A 15,207-nucleotide genomic window follows, 5' to 3' on the forward strand; every position below is an offset into this window, starting at 1 on the left:
TGTATTATGCTGAAACAGTGGATTAGCAGACTTACAAGGAGCGCTGCCATTATAGGACCATGGACGGCGTAGAGCAGATGGGTTTCCACACTCATCCAACAGCTACAGAAGGAAAAACCTATCAGTCAGTGCTGTCTGCGGCCCAAAATACACATGCACACACACATACAAAAACATGCGCGCGTATGGATCTGCACACTCCCGCTCTTTGCCACACACAGACGAGCACGTATGTAAACACTTTCTGTTTATTTGCAGAAGTTTCTGGAGCATTACTCACTTGTCGTCAAAATACTTTTTCCTTGCCACGGCGTGGATGGATGCAGGCACTAGAGGAAAGCCTTGGACGGGAAAGAGATGGCGGCCATATGAGGTCTTGAGTGAATTTAGGGAAATTCATTTGTCACTTATGCAACACTAAAAAAGTGTGGTTAGCTTGGTCAGTTGTTTTTCTGGACTCAGACTTCCTCATGAAATAAATGGTTCCTTAACGAATCTATTATTGGAAAGGCTGAAACACAGTGGATTGACTTTGCGTTGCTCCAACTTGATAAACAACACCGCATGCTTAATTTCCTGTAGCAATCCTGTCTAATCATGTCAATAATAAAACCCACAAGAAGCAGGGCTCAGATTAGCTTTTTACTTTTCATCTGGATATAAACATAGGAATCCATGTATGGTCAATTTTCAGACACCATTGAGACCCTGCAGCAAATTTACCACAGATGGACCACACTAACTGGCTGGCCTCCACACACACACACACACACGCCGCATGCACAGTCCTCAAGCTCCCATTTTAAATGATGACCATCCATTTTGTTCAATTGCCTACTTGTTTGACAGACTGCACCCATTATTCCTGTTTTGAACAAGGTGAAAAGCAGAACAGCACTTAGCGACAGGAGGGCCAATAAAGCTGTCAGCATATGTCCAGGCTGAGATACTGTACAAGGATCAGGTGGAATGAAGTAAATTGTGGCTTATAGATTGTTCTGTCTTGTTGAATTGTTTTCAGTGAGGTCTTAAGCTGCCACTGAGTCCAGCGGAGACATAAAAAAGAAACCCAAGACACACAATGGAATACAACACATAAATAGAAAAGACAAGTTTTAAACAGATGCAGACGGACTCACCCCAGCCCAGGAGGTAGTACCAGTGCAGATGCTGCTCCTCTGCAAACACAGCCACCACAATGAGCGTGTGCAGGTAGATGCCTTCACACAGCATCCAGAAATAATTGCAGCCCAGCATGTACATGTGGAAGAAGTGCAACACTTTACAGCCGACCTGCAGAGAGAGCCGAAACAGGAATACTTGTTATTTGTTTTGTCTGTTTTTGGACTTACTGCATAAAAAGAGACCTATTAAGTTGGTTCAATTCAAACACTCCTGACACCATCTCAGCAGGACACAAAAGAGATCTAAGAGGATGTTTCTGCTCTCATGGCACAAAATCATTAGCCAGTATTACCCTCTGCAGACAGAGAGAATGTTTATTCATTCACCCCCTCTGGAGGTGAGCTGAGATGGAAGTGAGGATTTTGCTTTGTATGGGGTGCTCTTTAAATTGTGTTTGTCTCCATTTACACAAGGCAGTGGAAAAGCTTTTGTATGTGTATATTACTGTAGTATCTTATACCCTAGCTACTATGCACTATTCATGCACTCAGCTCAGTGCAACATGTCCTATTATGTATTTTGGTCTTTCGATTTAATCATCATTGTGATTCTTTGAAAATAGATTACTTTGATGACATAATATGTTGTCAGTCTTATCCTTTCACAGTCCACTGAAGCTATAATTACCAGGACGCTTATGGATGCACCATAAGCTGTAATTCTCCTAATCCGTTCTACACACTGGCTCCATGAGCCAGACTGTATTAACGTCTATTCAAAAAGTACCAACTTCTCTCTTTAAAAAAAATTTAATGGTAAGTTAATTTCACTTTTTTTCCGAGGGTCTCTTGGACATTTTGAAACACACTGTTTCATTTCTTTGGAGATTTGTTAAGAAGACATGTTTTTGGACTTGACCCATCTCAGATGGCTCCCCCAAACTTGGATTATGTTGCTCCAATAAAAGCCAAGATAGAGGCCAAATGGTAAAACCAAATCAGAAATCCATCCATAAACTTATGCATAAGTTAAGAATTGCTACAATAATGCTACAAAAAATGCTACAAAAATATTTCTCTTCAGTTTATGGTAACAACACAAAAAGCACTGTCATACCTGTAGTGTGGCAAAAAATACTCTCTCCTTGGCTATTGATAACATGGTTCACAACATTTTATCAAATAATCCTCTTTTCATGTTTTGTTGATTCTGCAAACAGTTGATTGTCACTGCAGATGGTTTTAAATCAAGTCCCCAGACAGTCGATAGATCAATATTAGGCTCCATGACATTTACTCTATGCATACATATTATTCCATTTCCAACCGAAACACTGTGATGTCCTTTTTATGCTGATGATACCATCTTGTACGCCATCAACTGTACCCAAAACCAGACTTATTGTAATTCATTTAAAGTTTGTTCTAAACTCTAAAAAAAAAGACAAAATGTATGTATTTCACATGAGCATCAACTATTGTTGTTGCTACAGTGGTCCATGTTCTCTATGGAAATCTAATCGATTCAGTACAGCATTAAAAATACTTTGATTAGACAACAGATTGTCCTGCAAAAGTGACGCTGAACACTTAAATCAAAAACTAAAAGAATCTGTGACTTTACTTTCTAAATTGGTGAGATTAACATCCTTTGTTGAGTTTGAAGTGAAGAACCAAGACACTGAATTACAGGGTACATTTTAAATAAAAGCTCCCAGTGGCAACTAAACTGAGCATGTGATATGCTCCTCACCACTGGAATAAACTGCAAAACAAATTAAAGATAGACACACTTGTTCTTCTGAGGGCCTTTAATGTTTTTCTTGCGGATATAGAAATATATTTAGGACTGTGTTAATTAATTTGTCTCAGCATGTAGTTATTGTTTTGTGTCACCAAATTATCTTGTAATCTAAAATATTTGTTGTCAGCTCTCTCTTGCAAATGAGTTCTTGATCACTTCCTGCATAAATTCTTACAACAATACAACTAATTAACTAGCTTACTTTTTATTCTGAAAAAAAAAAAAAAAAAAAAACAGGTACTGAATTATTTTATTTTTTTTCCTGAAACACATTAATACATTAATACATTAATGTAAGAGTTCTTCATAAATACAAAAAACAAAACAAAACAAAACAAAAAACCTATGTGATGGCAGCAACAGAAAGTTTGCTGAGTGTTCTTGTGTTAACTTTGAATGTATGGTTGAACAGGCTAATTGAAGTCTGGTTGTTTGATGAATGAATTTCATATTGCACTTGTTTTCTGTTGTTGAGCAGTTTACACTCCTATTCTCATGTTTGTCTCTTTTCTTTTGCAAGTACTACAGCACTCTATAATAATTTAATGTGAGTACTCGAATATGGAAATGACCTAAAATGCCCATCCCCAATTTACATAAGGTTTCAGGTTGATAGTCCTGTGTTAAAAGAGCATGCATGCAGCCGCAGTATAATTCAAATATGCTGGCGCTGCTGTTAACTGCTGCTCTCAGGGGTCTTCTTAGCTCAAAACACACACAATCATTCACCTCTAAACTTTTAGCCATATGTCTCTCCCTCACTTTCCTGTGTTTCCCTTTCCACCTGAGGAATCTCCACTATAACAGACATGGAGACAGTTAGGTCACTCACTTTTTACCACTTCACAACTGTTTTGCACTGCAGCTAACCGAGGTTTGTCTAAAGTTACCGACAATGTTCTGTTTTAGAAATCAGGCAGCCATACATCATGTGGATGTTTCTCGTGTTTTTCAGCCTCCTCCCTGGTTTGACATAAGCTTTGGGGATTCACTCCCCCACTCTGCTGGCAGGCCTAACCAGTCTCTGTATCACCACACCAGAGAGAATTTAAGGAGCTTGTATTCTCTGTGAGAGCAAATCTCCACCACAAAATCCACCTTTCCTAAATCACCAGCACAGAAAACAGGCTCATAAGTCTAAGTTTGGCAGCAGTAAATTTCAAAATGTTTCCCAACAGACACGCGTGAATCTCAACCACTGATGCCTGTGATTTCTTTTTCTGCTTCCTCTTGAGAAGCAAAGAGCTACCGTGACCAGTTTTGTTTTTTATATTGCAGCCAGTTAGCACAACTTGACAGTCCTATGTCGGAAAGTAACTGATGCGACACAAACCTTTTTGACAAATGGCGAGGAGGAAAGGTTTAAAAGCAAGCCATTACACAAATATGTATATATTTCTTCACATTGATGAGGATGGCTGTCACGCCTGGCTGCCTCTTGGACACGTTCAGAGAGGGGATGTGAATAAAGAGTTGGGATGAGCCAGACAGATTTGGTAAATGCATAAAAAGGAGCAGCAGCAGGACGCAGAATCAGCTGAAGCCTCCGCTGTCTACTTTGAGAGCCAGAGATGCTCCGAAAGCGGGCTGGGGGCTGTGCGCCAACTTCTACAATCCTGTTGTTTCTGTACGCTACTTTGAGCATCTGAAGTTCTTTTTTTAGTTTAGTTTTTGTATATTAACATCGAGAGGATGAAGAATCTTGACTTATAAAGTTTCAGGCAATATTCTGACACAGTTTTCAATAACTTGGACTTTTAGAGCCTGAATGTGTTCATTGTATTAAGGTCTACATGAAGGGAAAGCTCTGTAATAACAACCTTTAAGAAGCAGCGAGCATTGAGTTAACAGGTTTTCATTATTTTTATTTCCAACAAGGAGTGGTTCTTGAAAAGTAACACATAAATTTATGTTCAGGTCTGATAGTGAAGCATTCCTACAAGACTGATTTATCATCCCTACCAAAGCAAGCCTCAGGGTTTCAAAGAACTCACATAATGCATTCAGCATGGCTCCAAAACTCTTGACAGGGGAAATGTGGAAGAGAGCGAAAACTGTCTGTTTACAGTGCAACACTGCCAAGATATGGCACAGTGAGATTAAATACTAATTGGGATGTACCTACAAGTCTGTTGTACCAACTTTTGAATATTTAAAATCTAGAACAACTCCTTAAAAGCAGCTGTAGAACATCGCCTGGCCTTGCATACACAAATACGTTTTAAAAAGATCATTGAAATTCTTCCTTGCATTTTTATCTGGTTTAGCATAAATTGTGAATGCATTTGTATCTCATTTTAAGGAAGTGGAACTAATCCTCCTCCACACACTGGATTCTGCTAAATGGCATTTTTAGCCATGCTAGAATCTGGCTCCAGGGATGCCGGTCGACCACTTGGGTCCAGACAGAATTATCTCGACAAATATTGGAGTATAATACATTAAATTAAAGACAGTTATGTATGAAATTAATTGTAATGCTTTGGGTGTTTCAGTAACTTCTCCTGTAGTGCTGTTTTCAGGTACAGTAGGTGTACTTTGGTTTATGACCAAACACCTTCAAAACTAATGAAATTTCCATCAGCCTTAGCTGTACTTTGTGTTTTGTGCTAGAACTGCATGCTAACATACTAAAGGAAGGTGCTAGCATTTACTTCTGTTAGTACACTTCCATGTAGTATACTATGTGCACTATGTACTCATTGGCGTAGTGCACAAATTTCGACAGCGTAGTGTTGTCTCAAACCAACCCCTGCCGTTGTGCACTTACCGGAAATGACGACTGCAAATTAGCTAGTTAGCAAACTAGCATTGGCATTCACGTTATCGTTCGCGGTACCACATCATTACAGACTGCTAAATTAACCCAATAAACACACTGCTGGCTTATACCCGACAACAGTATAGTGGTGCTTAGTGCAAAAAACACATGTATTTGTACAATGCAGCAACGTTCACGGTCGCACAGTCCTCGGACGCTATTTCCAGTTTGAGAAGTGGTCCCTCCTCTTCCACTACGTAGCCAAGATGGCGACCATTGAGGGCGAGAAGTGTCCATAGTTCCACACTCAACTTCTTGACCGTTTTGAGTGCATCATCCGGGTACTCATAGTGCACTGCATTTTTCCATACTTCCCAGTGTGAAGGCACTCATGCACTCAAAATATTAAGTGTAAGTACAGAAGTACGCGATTTGAGACACAGCATAACACTCCTTGGCTAAGTTCACATTACAAGCAAACACAGCCCAAATCCAATTGTTTTGCTCTCATGAGACACAGATGTCATCTTTCAGTGTAGTGTAGACACAGAAATCTGATTTTTTCCAATTAGATCTGAGCCTCTTTCATTTGTGGTCCTAAATCTGATTCATATCAGATCAGTGGCCATTTGATCCCTGTGAGAACGATCATATCGCAATTTGTGTGTGTTGTTCTTATTTATCCATGGTTTTATCATCATGCTTCACTGCATAGGTGCAGATCACTCACTAGTGTCGTAGCGGCCCGCTAAAACTACCGAATTCTGCCATAACACTGCTGCAGTAGGCTGCCACACTCACCATGGAGCCAGACTGCCAAATGCTTTCTGATGGTGACAGCTTGCCTACATGCCGTGACAGCATGGTCATGAGGTGCTGACGGAGATATTTGTATGACAGCCTGTTATCCCGAAAACCAACACCCATTGTTGTAAAGGACCATTTCTCCGAAAATACGCTACGTACTCAGATAAGAGCACATGGCTAATTATTTTGCAGAATGACTCATTGGACCTTCCTGCTATGGTGATCATCCAGCAAATAAAGCTTGCAGTTTTTTGTTTTTGCTCCAACGCGCATGTGTGTGACATTATTTGTTGCATGTGAGACTTTTCAAGGCAGAGATCTGTTCACACTGATGTCAGATATGGGTCACTTCAAACATGAATGTAAACAGTCCAAGCCCAAATATTGTTCTGGGAAAGAATTGAGCATTGAGCCCTGTAATGTAAACTTTAAAAAAAAAGAGAGATGTTTCCATTCCCACAGTTGATGCTCATGTATGTCAGTGGGAGCAGTCACATATGTGGAAGTCCTGGTGGTAAATATTTGACAGAGCTCACCGGGTTTCTGTCCACCACTTCGGTATCATTGACCACTGCTATGAGGTAGATGATAGTGAGCGCTGAATTGAGCACATAGGAGCAGAAGAGGTTCTTGTGCAGGGTGATCCTTTGGCAGCTCAAACTCCTGTGTGAAGAGAGAGATGCCATGATTGACTTGACATACCAGGACATGATGTGATAATGAAAAATCTCTTAAGACACACAAAAACACAACCTTAAAAAAGACAAAAAACTTGCCACAAGTGACGAAGTGAACAGGATTAAAGTGAATGGCAGACTAAAAGTTTGTAAAATATCAAATTATTGGGAGCTTTCATCTCACAATTCCTTTGTGGTTGCTAAAAAAATCAATGGGATCAATGAGCTGGATTCCCTCTAAATGCTCTGTATTGTTCAGGCTAGAAGTGCTGTTAAATAATGCATAATAGATCCCGAGGGTGGTCCTCATTACTTTGGCGGGCCACTCCAGAATTAATAACATAATGAAATGCTTGACAGGCAAAGTGAAAATAACTATTATCAAAATTGTAACAAGTCATTCATATGCAGTAGCTTTATTGTTGTTAATGGTTAAATGATGTTTTAATTCCAGGGTAGCCATCAAATGTGCCGCAGCTCACTGCAGCGTGTTTGAAGCTGAATGAAACCTTGTACCAAATATATTTTGCAGAATATAGCCTCCTATAAATGTGTCCTCGACAATTTAATAAGTTATATCCTTTTATTGCTCATGGCCAATTTTATCTCTGTTGAGTCATAAAAAAACCCCCAGAGATACATGAAAAACAGGAATAGCGCTACATTTCCTCAAGCTGGGACACAATGGCACATTTTCACTGTCTTATTCAGAGGCCGTGGTTATCTCCGACAGGAAAAACAGCCTCACTTCAGCGCCAGACATAAAAGGAAACGCAGGAGCTGCTGAATGCTTATATACCAGGGGTTTTATCTAAAAGGGGATGTCAAAACACAGGCTGAGTCCTCATGGCAGCGTCGCTCGGACTGCCCTAACGTCTTCAGGGTCGGCCTTTCAACCACATCTGTTTTTCCACGGCGAGCTGGAGTATTTTTATCTGGGAATCCTGACAGTGTTGATGTAGAGTTGTAAATAACAGAGTAGTGCAGCTGTACGCCATCGCATACCACTGTAAGCTTCACATCTGGATCTTATAATACAACAATGAGCCTCCAATAGTTAAACTGTTTTGGCTATAAATGGGGTAAATCATGGTTACAAAGAAAACAAAAAAATCTCTAAGCCAATGACATTATTACTTTATTAAGATCTTAATTTGTTGGGACTTTGATCTTGATGGATTGTGAATGTCCCGCTGAGTTTCTGTGTAGCTCAGTGTGACTCTCAGTGGGTCATGGGTTTTGCAATAATACACCCGCCCTGAACACAGCAGCTAGATTTACGAGTGTGTATAAAACTTTGCAGCAAACTGAGGGTCTCGCGCAAAATCTGCTCTGGATAACAGCTGCATTAAGGAGGTCAAAACCCTTCAGCACGTTGACTTTTACAACATTCATGAAAAACAACGCCAACAAAGACACTTTTTCAAATATTGTTTAAGAACCTGAAGTTGATTCTCTCCCCTGGGCTCTGTATTCAGGTTTATAAAACAGCACAGTCGCCAGAAGAAAACGTCGGCAGTGTATGTTTCTGCAAACCCAAATACATTCACATGTTTCATACGTAACATATCAACCATTCTAAAATGACATAGTGTATGAGCTAATTTTGTCATCAGGAGGTGGATGACAAGACGCCTGCCAAGCTGCAAATCACTGTACAAGACCAACAAACAACAAAACTGATCCAGTCAGACAACTCATTTGAGATGTTTATTTCAACAGCGGAACATGGTTATAGTTTGGCCTCTAGACTCCAGCCTCATCACTCTGCGCAGATATGTTTACATAAGATATTGGCAAATGATGATTAAACATATCCCACCCTAGCCTGCAGGTGGATGCTGGGGTGGAGGTGGGGCTGAAAGAGCAGGCAGCAATACAGATGCAGGGCAGCAGCGGCACTGACAAGGCACAGGGAGAGCTGGGAAATTCTTGCAGCTTAAATAGACCTCGAAATTGGAAGGGTGTGTTTTGTAAATGACATTTGGAGAGTGAGGTATGACGTGTGTGTGTGTATGAATCAGCGCAACCCGAGCTGACTGCCTGAACTAGCTCACTCCATTTGTGTTTTAGCGAGTCATTGTTCAGTTTCCATCGTCATTTTTGGCACCAAACCTGAGTCTTTTATAACGACCAGTTGGCGGGGATTTCCATTTTTCCATTTCCAGCCCCCAAAACATGACCAGGTGGTATTTGTGCCTGAATTTAACGACACTTTTAACTACAGTGTTGTTAAAATGTAAGGATTCAACATATCCCCATACATAATAACGTACAAGTGAGACACATCCAAGGTTTGCAGAAACCTTATTGTGTAATGCCGATCAAGTTCATCCCTTCCTAAAAAAAATCTATAAAGTTCAAACAATGTGCACACTGCCAACTTTTTCTCACGCTTCTTCACTTCTAAATTTCACACCGAATATTATACCTATCTTCCCTTTATCCACTTCATTATTCTAAACTCTTATCTAGTTGAATTTCAGCAGCAGCATCTCCTTTAATTGTGCACCTCTTCCCTCTGGGATTAAGCAGTTCATGGGGATGAACAGCCTTAATGAGCAGTGCGCTCAGGTGCACATGCTTCTAATAAGAGCACAGCGTCTACGCATTCAATGGACGTCACAGCTCTCCACTTTTGAATCCTAAATATCCGTGGAATAAATGTGCAGCACAAAGAAGCCAAGTTGGCATGAAATTAGCGATGGTTGTGTGTAAATTACACTCTGTGAAGCAGCAGAAGTATTTTCAGCTCGATGGTTTGCCTTCATTTGTGACAGCAGCTAAGATAGTAATAATTTTCTGATTACTGCCTTAAGTTTTAATTTAACACCGTGCCAGTGTTTACACCAAGAGAGTTTTTCCAAACACTTAGATAATGTGACTTTCCCCAGAGCAGTGAATAAACAATCAGTCTTTCTGATTGTATTTAAATGTGACACGACCACTTATTTACACTGTAAAATCTTCTGTGTGGCTCTGGTGTTAAAAAGCTGCAAAATTCACTCTGCTGCGGACAGAATGGAGATATCACTGACTGCAAATAAGACCAAGACCAAGCTACTGCCCATGATGAGTAATGAAATGGTTGGAGGAGACTGTAGTGAGCACTCAACACCATCTGTGTGTCTGTCAGATCCACTGATAATAGCAATAACATGTCTGAGCCTTTAAGGGCAAAGCTGCCATTTACTCATTGTCAATTACTCATCAAGTGTATCAGCTTCATCTCATTACAGCCATCCTAAACATTCACTCAAATTACAAAGCAGTGTTTAAGTCAAGACTACCAAAACCGAGACCAAGTCATGACCAAGACCAGACCAGTGTCAGTCCCACACTGCATGACATGTAACATGTAAACCATAGGCACTCTTCAAATTGATCTGAAAGATCCACATTCCCATAAAAACACCAACAGAAACCGATGAAGATTCATCTTCATTCACCTCTTTGCATGCATATGTTTAAGTGTACCATGAGAAATGTCTTGATAAAATAATCAAAAGGGCATTGCAGAGGTGAATTTTATTTGTGGGAATTTCCTTTTAATTTTCTATGACAAACAGTGTGTAGATGGAATCAGCTTCTTTATTCAACACTATTTTTTGCACAGGCAGTTTCATGGTGTCCCTGCAGCTGTGGTCTTGACCTGTCTTTGTCTAAGACTGAGACAACACCAAGTAAAAGACCATCAACAAGTGGTCTTGAGACCGGTCTCAAGTACTACAACATTGATACAATCTCCAATATCAAACCAGTGCAATTGCAGCTAAATAGTTCTTGATTTATTACCTGAAGTAGAAGAAGATGGCCAAAGAGATGAGCAGGGAGGCTATGGATAGAGCATGACCCACAATTGCCATGTAAAACAGGATGTACGCTGACTGTTAATAACAAAAAGAGAAGGAAAAAAGATAGAGAAAACATGTGTAACATTACCACTTACAAATCTGATTGTCTTTGACATGTCACATGTTGTTTTCTGTGAGAATTCTGTGCGTAGAAACATCCAAATCAAGGCCCTCAATAGTTTGCATTTTCACACAAAATTCAAGGTGTGACACTTGGCACTAAATAAAGTGGCATTAATATTAAATTTTACATTTTACTGTGGACACAACTCTTAATAGGGAAAAAACAGACATTAATATCTGATGATCTGCTGCTGGGGACAGTGAGATAAGATTGTAAAGACTCAGGATCGACAGATTTAGAGAAATTTGGTAGAAACTTGCAAAGGATAGAACTACACCACTATTTGTACACCCCGTTGATCTAAATGTTAAAGATTTACCATTTAGATTTAAATTTAACATTTTGATTTAGATTTAACATTTAAATTCAACATTTAACATTTAGATTTAGATTTTACATTTAGATTTAACTGTGACATTATATTTAACATATTTCCAATATTGCTGTAAATGTGGTAAAAAGTGACTTTAAAAAAATTCACATCACTTTTTTAAAGTTTGAAGCTAAATGTGGTGAAATGTTACTGTTAATTTCAGTGAGAGCCACTTTACAAACTGCACCCCATACCCATCAGCCTTATTTTTATGGTGCACATTTATATGTGCAAGGACCTCTCCTGGTTGTGGTGATTCACAATTTTGAAGAACCTGTTTTGTTGACTGTTTAGAGAGTCACTGACTGCCTAACTGACTGGCAGGGGGTGGAGGTGATCAACAAAATTACATAGCAAATGATATTTCCCAAAATAGGCTTGGCTAGAAACAGCAAGCCTCATCTGGTCTGTTGCAGGACACATTTTAGCCTTCATGGCTCATAAACTGACATCCATAGAAAAGTTTGGTCTCATTTTGAAGCGGAGCATCTGCAGATTAATTCTACACCTGGTTTACTATGATCCACTAAAGTTAGGCACAATACAAGATGAATGAATCCCTGTTTTTGTTATCTGTGCTACCACCTTGACAGTAACAGAGGCAGAAGGGACAATTGAGTGAGATTAAATGTTGTTTGGGAGAGATTTTATTGGACACTGCATTCAAGGTTTGTCTCCATATAGCCCATCTATGCTAGCTACACCATGATAATGTAACATGCATATTGTCTCCCCTTCATTCCACTACTGTAATGCTTACATGCTGGACACAAAGGCAGCCCTGCACCCCCTGTTCCCCACCCACATGACCCAGACACACCTGGTGGAGATCTGCTCTCTACTGAGTGCACTTTCTTAGTTTCTCTTTGAGATCATACTGCTGAGGCTGTTTGTTCTAAGAACTTTCCTGAAGCTGGGGAGGCTGAGTCAGCAAAGATCAGGTTTCTGTGGTAACAGATGGAGCGGCTGATCTCTGGTTTTGATTGATCAGCAGACTTTTTGAGTCTTTCTCCCGGGTTTGCCAGGACAGCTGCGTAGTACACCAACTGGAGACTCGACAGAGTTTCTTGCAGAGGTTTTGTTTACAAGTCGCTGTTATTTGCGATTGACCGTTTTCTCTGTTCCAGACAGGAGAGCATAATAGAGTTGTTGTTTTTTTTTAATTTCCTTGGATACTTGTCAGATAATCTTCAGCATAAAAAATGGAGAAGTTTACAAAAGGAAAGCCAGAAAATTTAAACTTGTGAAAATGTCTTAGAAGGCACTTTTGGCTTGGATTTGGCGTGAAGAGAAATTTGGCACAATATACTTTCATATAATCAACCAATTACTGAATGAATACAATCTGCGAACAAGTGTTTAACACCTAAAAGTCATGTGCATGAATGTTTAAAGTTCACGAGTGTGTCTCTGATGTCCCTTCTGGCAAAATACTGGAAAGAGCTCTGGGTTGGACCAGTCTGGTCTCCATGTGGGAAACATTGTCAGCAGCAGTCTGGTGCTTTTGGTGATAAGCAGGTTTCTAATATGTGATGGTGTCAACACCAGACTATTTGCAGGGAGGCTCCTCTGCCAGGCCTTTGTTTTATAACAACTGTATAGCCTCAGGGACAGACGGCATGCACGTGACTTTCCATCTCTAAATATTTCTGTGGAACTCACTGTAGGAGAGTAATGTGTTTTGGAAACAAAACTCCTGTTAATATTGGTGTCTGGTACAATATTTATGGGCAACTACATCAGACTACGTATTTCAAGTTTCCACATTTACGGCCTATCTGCCTACTCTCCAAATACCAGAGGACTCCATGCAAGAAAAAGGAAGATTACGCTGAGTCATCACACTATGACCACCATGCAGACGATCTATGATAGCAGGCTGCTTTATTTTAAATAAATTACCTTTAACTTTGCCTCGGTGTTTTCAATACAGAGTGTGTAGTTGGACCAAGTCCTGTTGGTATCCGGGTGGCGAAACCACTGCCCGTCCTCCCCACAGTACTTAGTGGCCTTTTCTGAAAGTAACAATTAAGTAATGCATGCATATTCTCCAAATGTCTTCACGTTCATAGAGTTGTGTCCATGTATTCAGGTTCTGTTAGCCATAGTCAATAATTCATCCTCATAGCAATTAATATTTTATAGTTCTTGGAAAACAGTCAACAGAGTGTCAGAGGAGCAACACTCTTGAGTCCTGCTTCTCACCTGTCGGGTCAAAGTCAGCAAAATAATTAGGGCAGTTTTGAGAGGTGTAAGTTCCCGCTGGAGTGTCATCCCAGCACAGCCAGCCATCCCAGTTTCGACTGCAGTGGAGCCCTGCGACACAGACACGCGGCAACAGAGAGAGTTTAAACATCTGGAGAGGAGAAGTGCAAAAACTAAAAAAAATCACAATGAGCCTCAGAAGAATTTCATCTCTACCTGATTTGTTATACGGTAAATCTCGATTCATCTTCTCGAAGCATTTGTACTGGCTGTCAAGGATTTTCTTATTCACAATTTCCTGTTCCTCTGGGTTAACCATGGGGCTGACTGTGGCCTCATCAGCAGACTCCACTATAGCGTCCCCTGAGAACTGGGCGGCTGCCTTCATTTTAGTCAAACACAAACACACACACACATACTCAGAGTCACAATCAATCACAGAATTAGCAGTGAGGCTATGGAGAGTATAGCAAGACATGCAGCTGAAGACGTTTTTACTTTTTAGTATCCTTATCTCTTTTGTTAACAGTGAAAGAACAAAGGAAAGAAAGAAAGAAACTATGTGTGTGCTATTTTCTGCATTTTTATAGCAGCCCAGCAAATTATATTACACTGAAATTGGCCATTTTGCTTCTCTATTGCTGTGTCATTACAGGAGCTGTATGTATCCTGAGTAGATAAAGAAGTCATCCCCGTCTGTGTGTGTTGTAATCTGAGCTTCTCTGTCCACTCATGTAGCAGCTAGCACTGATATCAGGACAGCGTTGTTGCGAAAGTGTAACGCCCACCCTCTAGTTTCACCCCAGGTAAAATGTTAGCTCTGTCAGCACTGTAGTCGTTGTTAGCACTGTTTATTAAGACCATTCCCCTGGAAAGAGTGAAGGCTTTGAAGCCAGTTTTCATAGTGGTCAAACAGTGTAATTACATCCATCAAGTATTCACTCCCTTACATTTACATGGCCAAAGGGGACATCACCTAATCATTTTTGAGGCTCAGTAAAATGACTTGTTTCACTCTGTCCAATAACATTTAGAAAGTCTAGAACAGCTGTATGATTAATTAAAGTAAGTGGAGCGCTTAACTGGAAGTAGCTGGCCCGACTGGCAGAGGTCTCTAGCGTGCCCGCTTTATGATCCACACAGTGTTGAAGCAGTGCAGATCATCCCGGTAATTTTATACGAGGCAGGTGAACTTTTTGGGTTTCATGAGCCACTGAACAACTTTCATAGGAATGAACAGGGCCTGCCTCCAACACTGTAGTTGTCTTTATACATCCATGGTTAGCACCATTAGCCCGGCCCCTTTTTAAATAGGAATTGTGCACATTTGCAGGAAAGCCCAATCAGTCTTTTTTCAGCATTGGCAGTATAAAAGCAAAAACGGGGAGTGCAGCGAAATGCCGCCTACCTACTTTTGTTTTTACAGAATGCGCCTTTTTCTGGGCAATGAGGGCGTGAGCAAGTAACAAAACATGTAT

General features: G+C 40.3%; 1 protein-coding gene across 1 annotated transcript in view; it reads right to left on the reverse strand.

Annotated features, from left to right (window-relative positions):
- Positions 1-15,207, reverse strand: part of calcr (calcitonin receptor) — a 74,491-nt gene that overhangs the window by 11,045 nt on the left and 48,239 nt on the right. The window contains exons 12-19 of the mRNA XM_050035644.1: positions 13,946-14,111; positions 13,730-13,840; positions 13,427-13,539; positions 10,969-11,060; positions 7,033-7,159; positions 1,140-1,293; positions 281-341; positions 36-102 (exon numbers count right to left, since the gene is read on the reverse strand). Of these exons, the coding sequence (XP_049891601.1) occupies positions 36-102; positions 281-341; positions 1,140-1,293; positions 7,033-7,159; positions 10,969-11,060; positions 13,427-13,539; positions 13,730-13,840; positions 13,946-14,111 (891 nt within the window). The remainder of the gene's footprint in view (positions 1-35; positions 103-280; positions 342-1,139; positions 1,294-7,032; positions 7,160-10,968; positions 11,061-13,426; positions 13,540-13,729; positions 13,841-13,945; positions 14,112-15,207) is intronic.

Source organism: Epinephelus moara, chromosome 22 (assembly GCF_006386435.1).
Source record: "Epinephelus moara isolate mb chromosome 22, YSFRI_EMoa_1.0, whole genome shotgun sequence".
In the NCBI taxonomy this organism is placed as follows: domain Eukaryota; kingdom Metazoa; phylum Chordata; class Actinopteri; order Perciformes; family Serranidae; genus Epinephelus; species Epinephelus moara.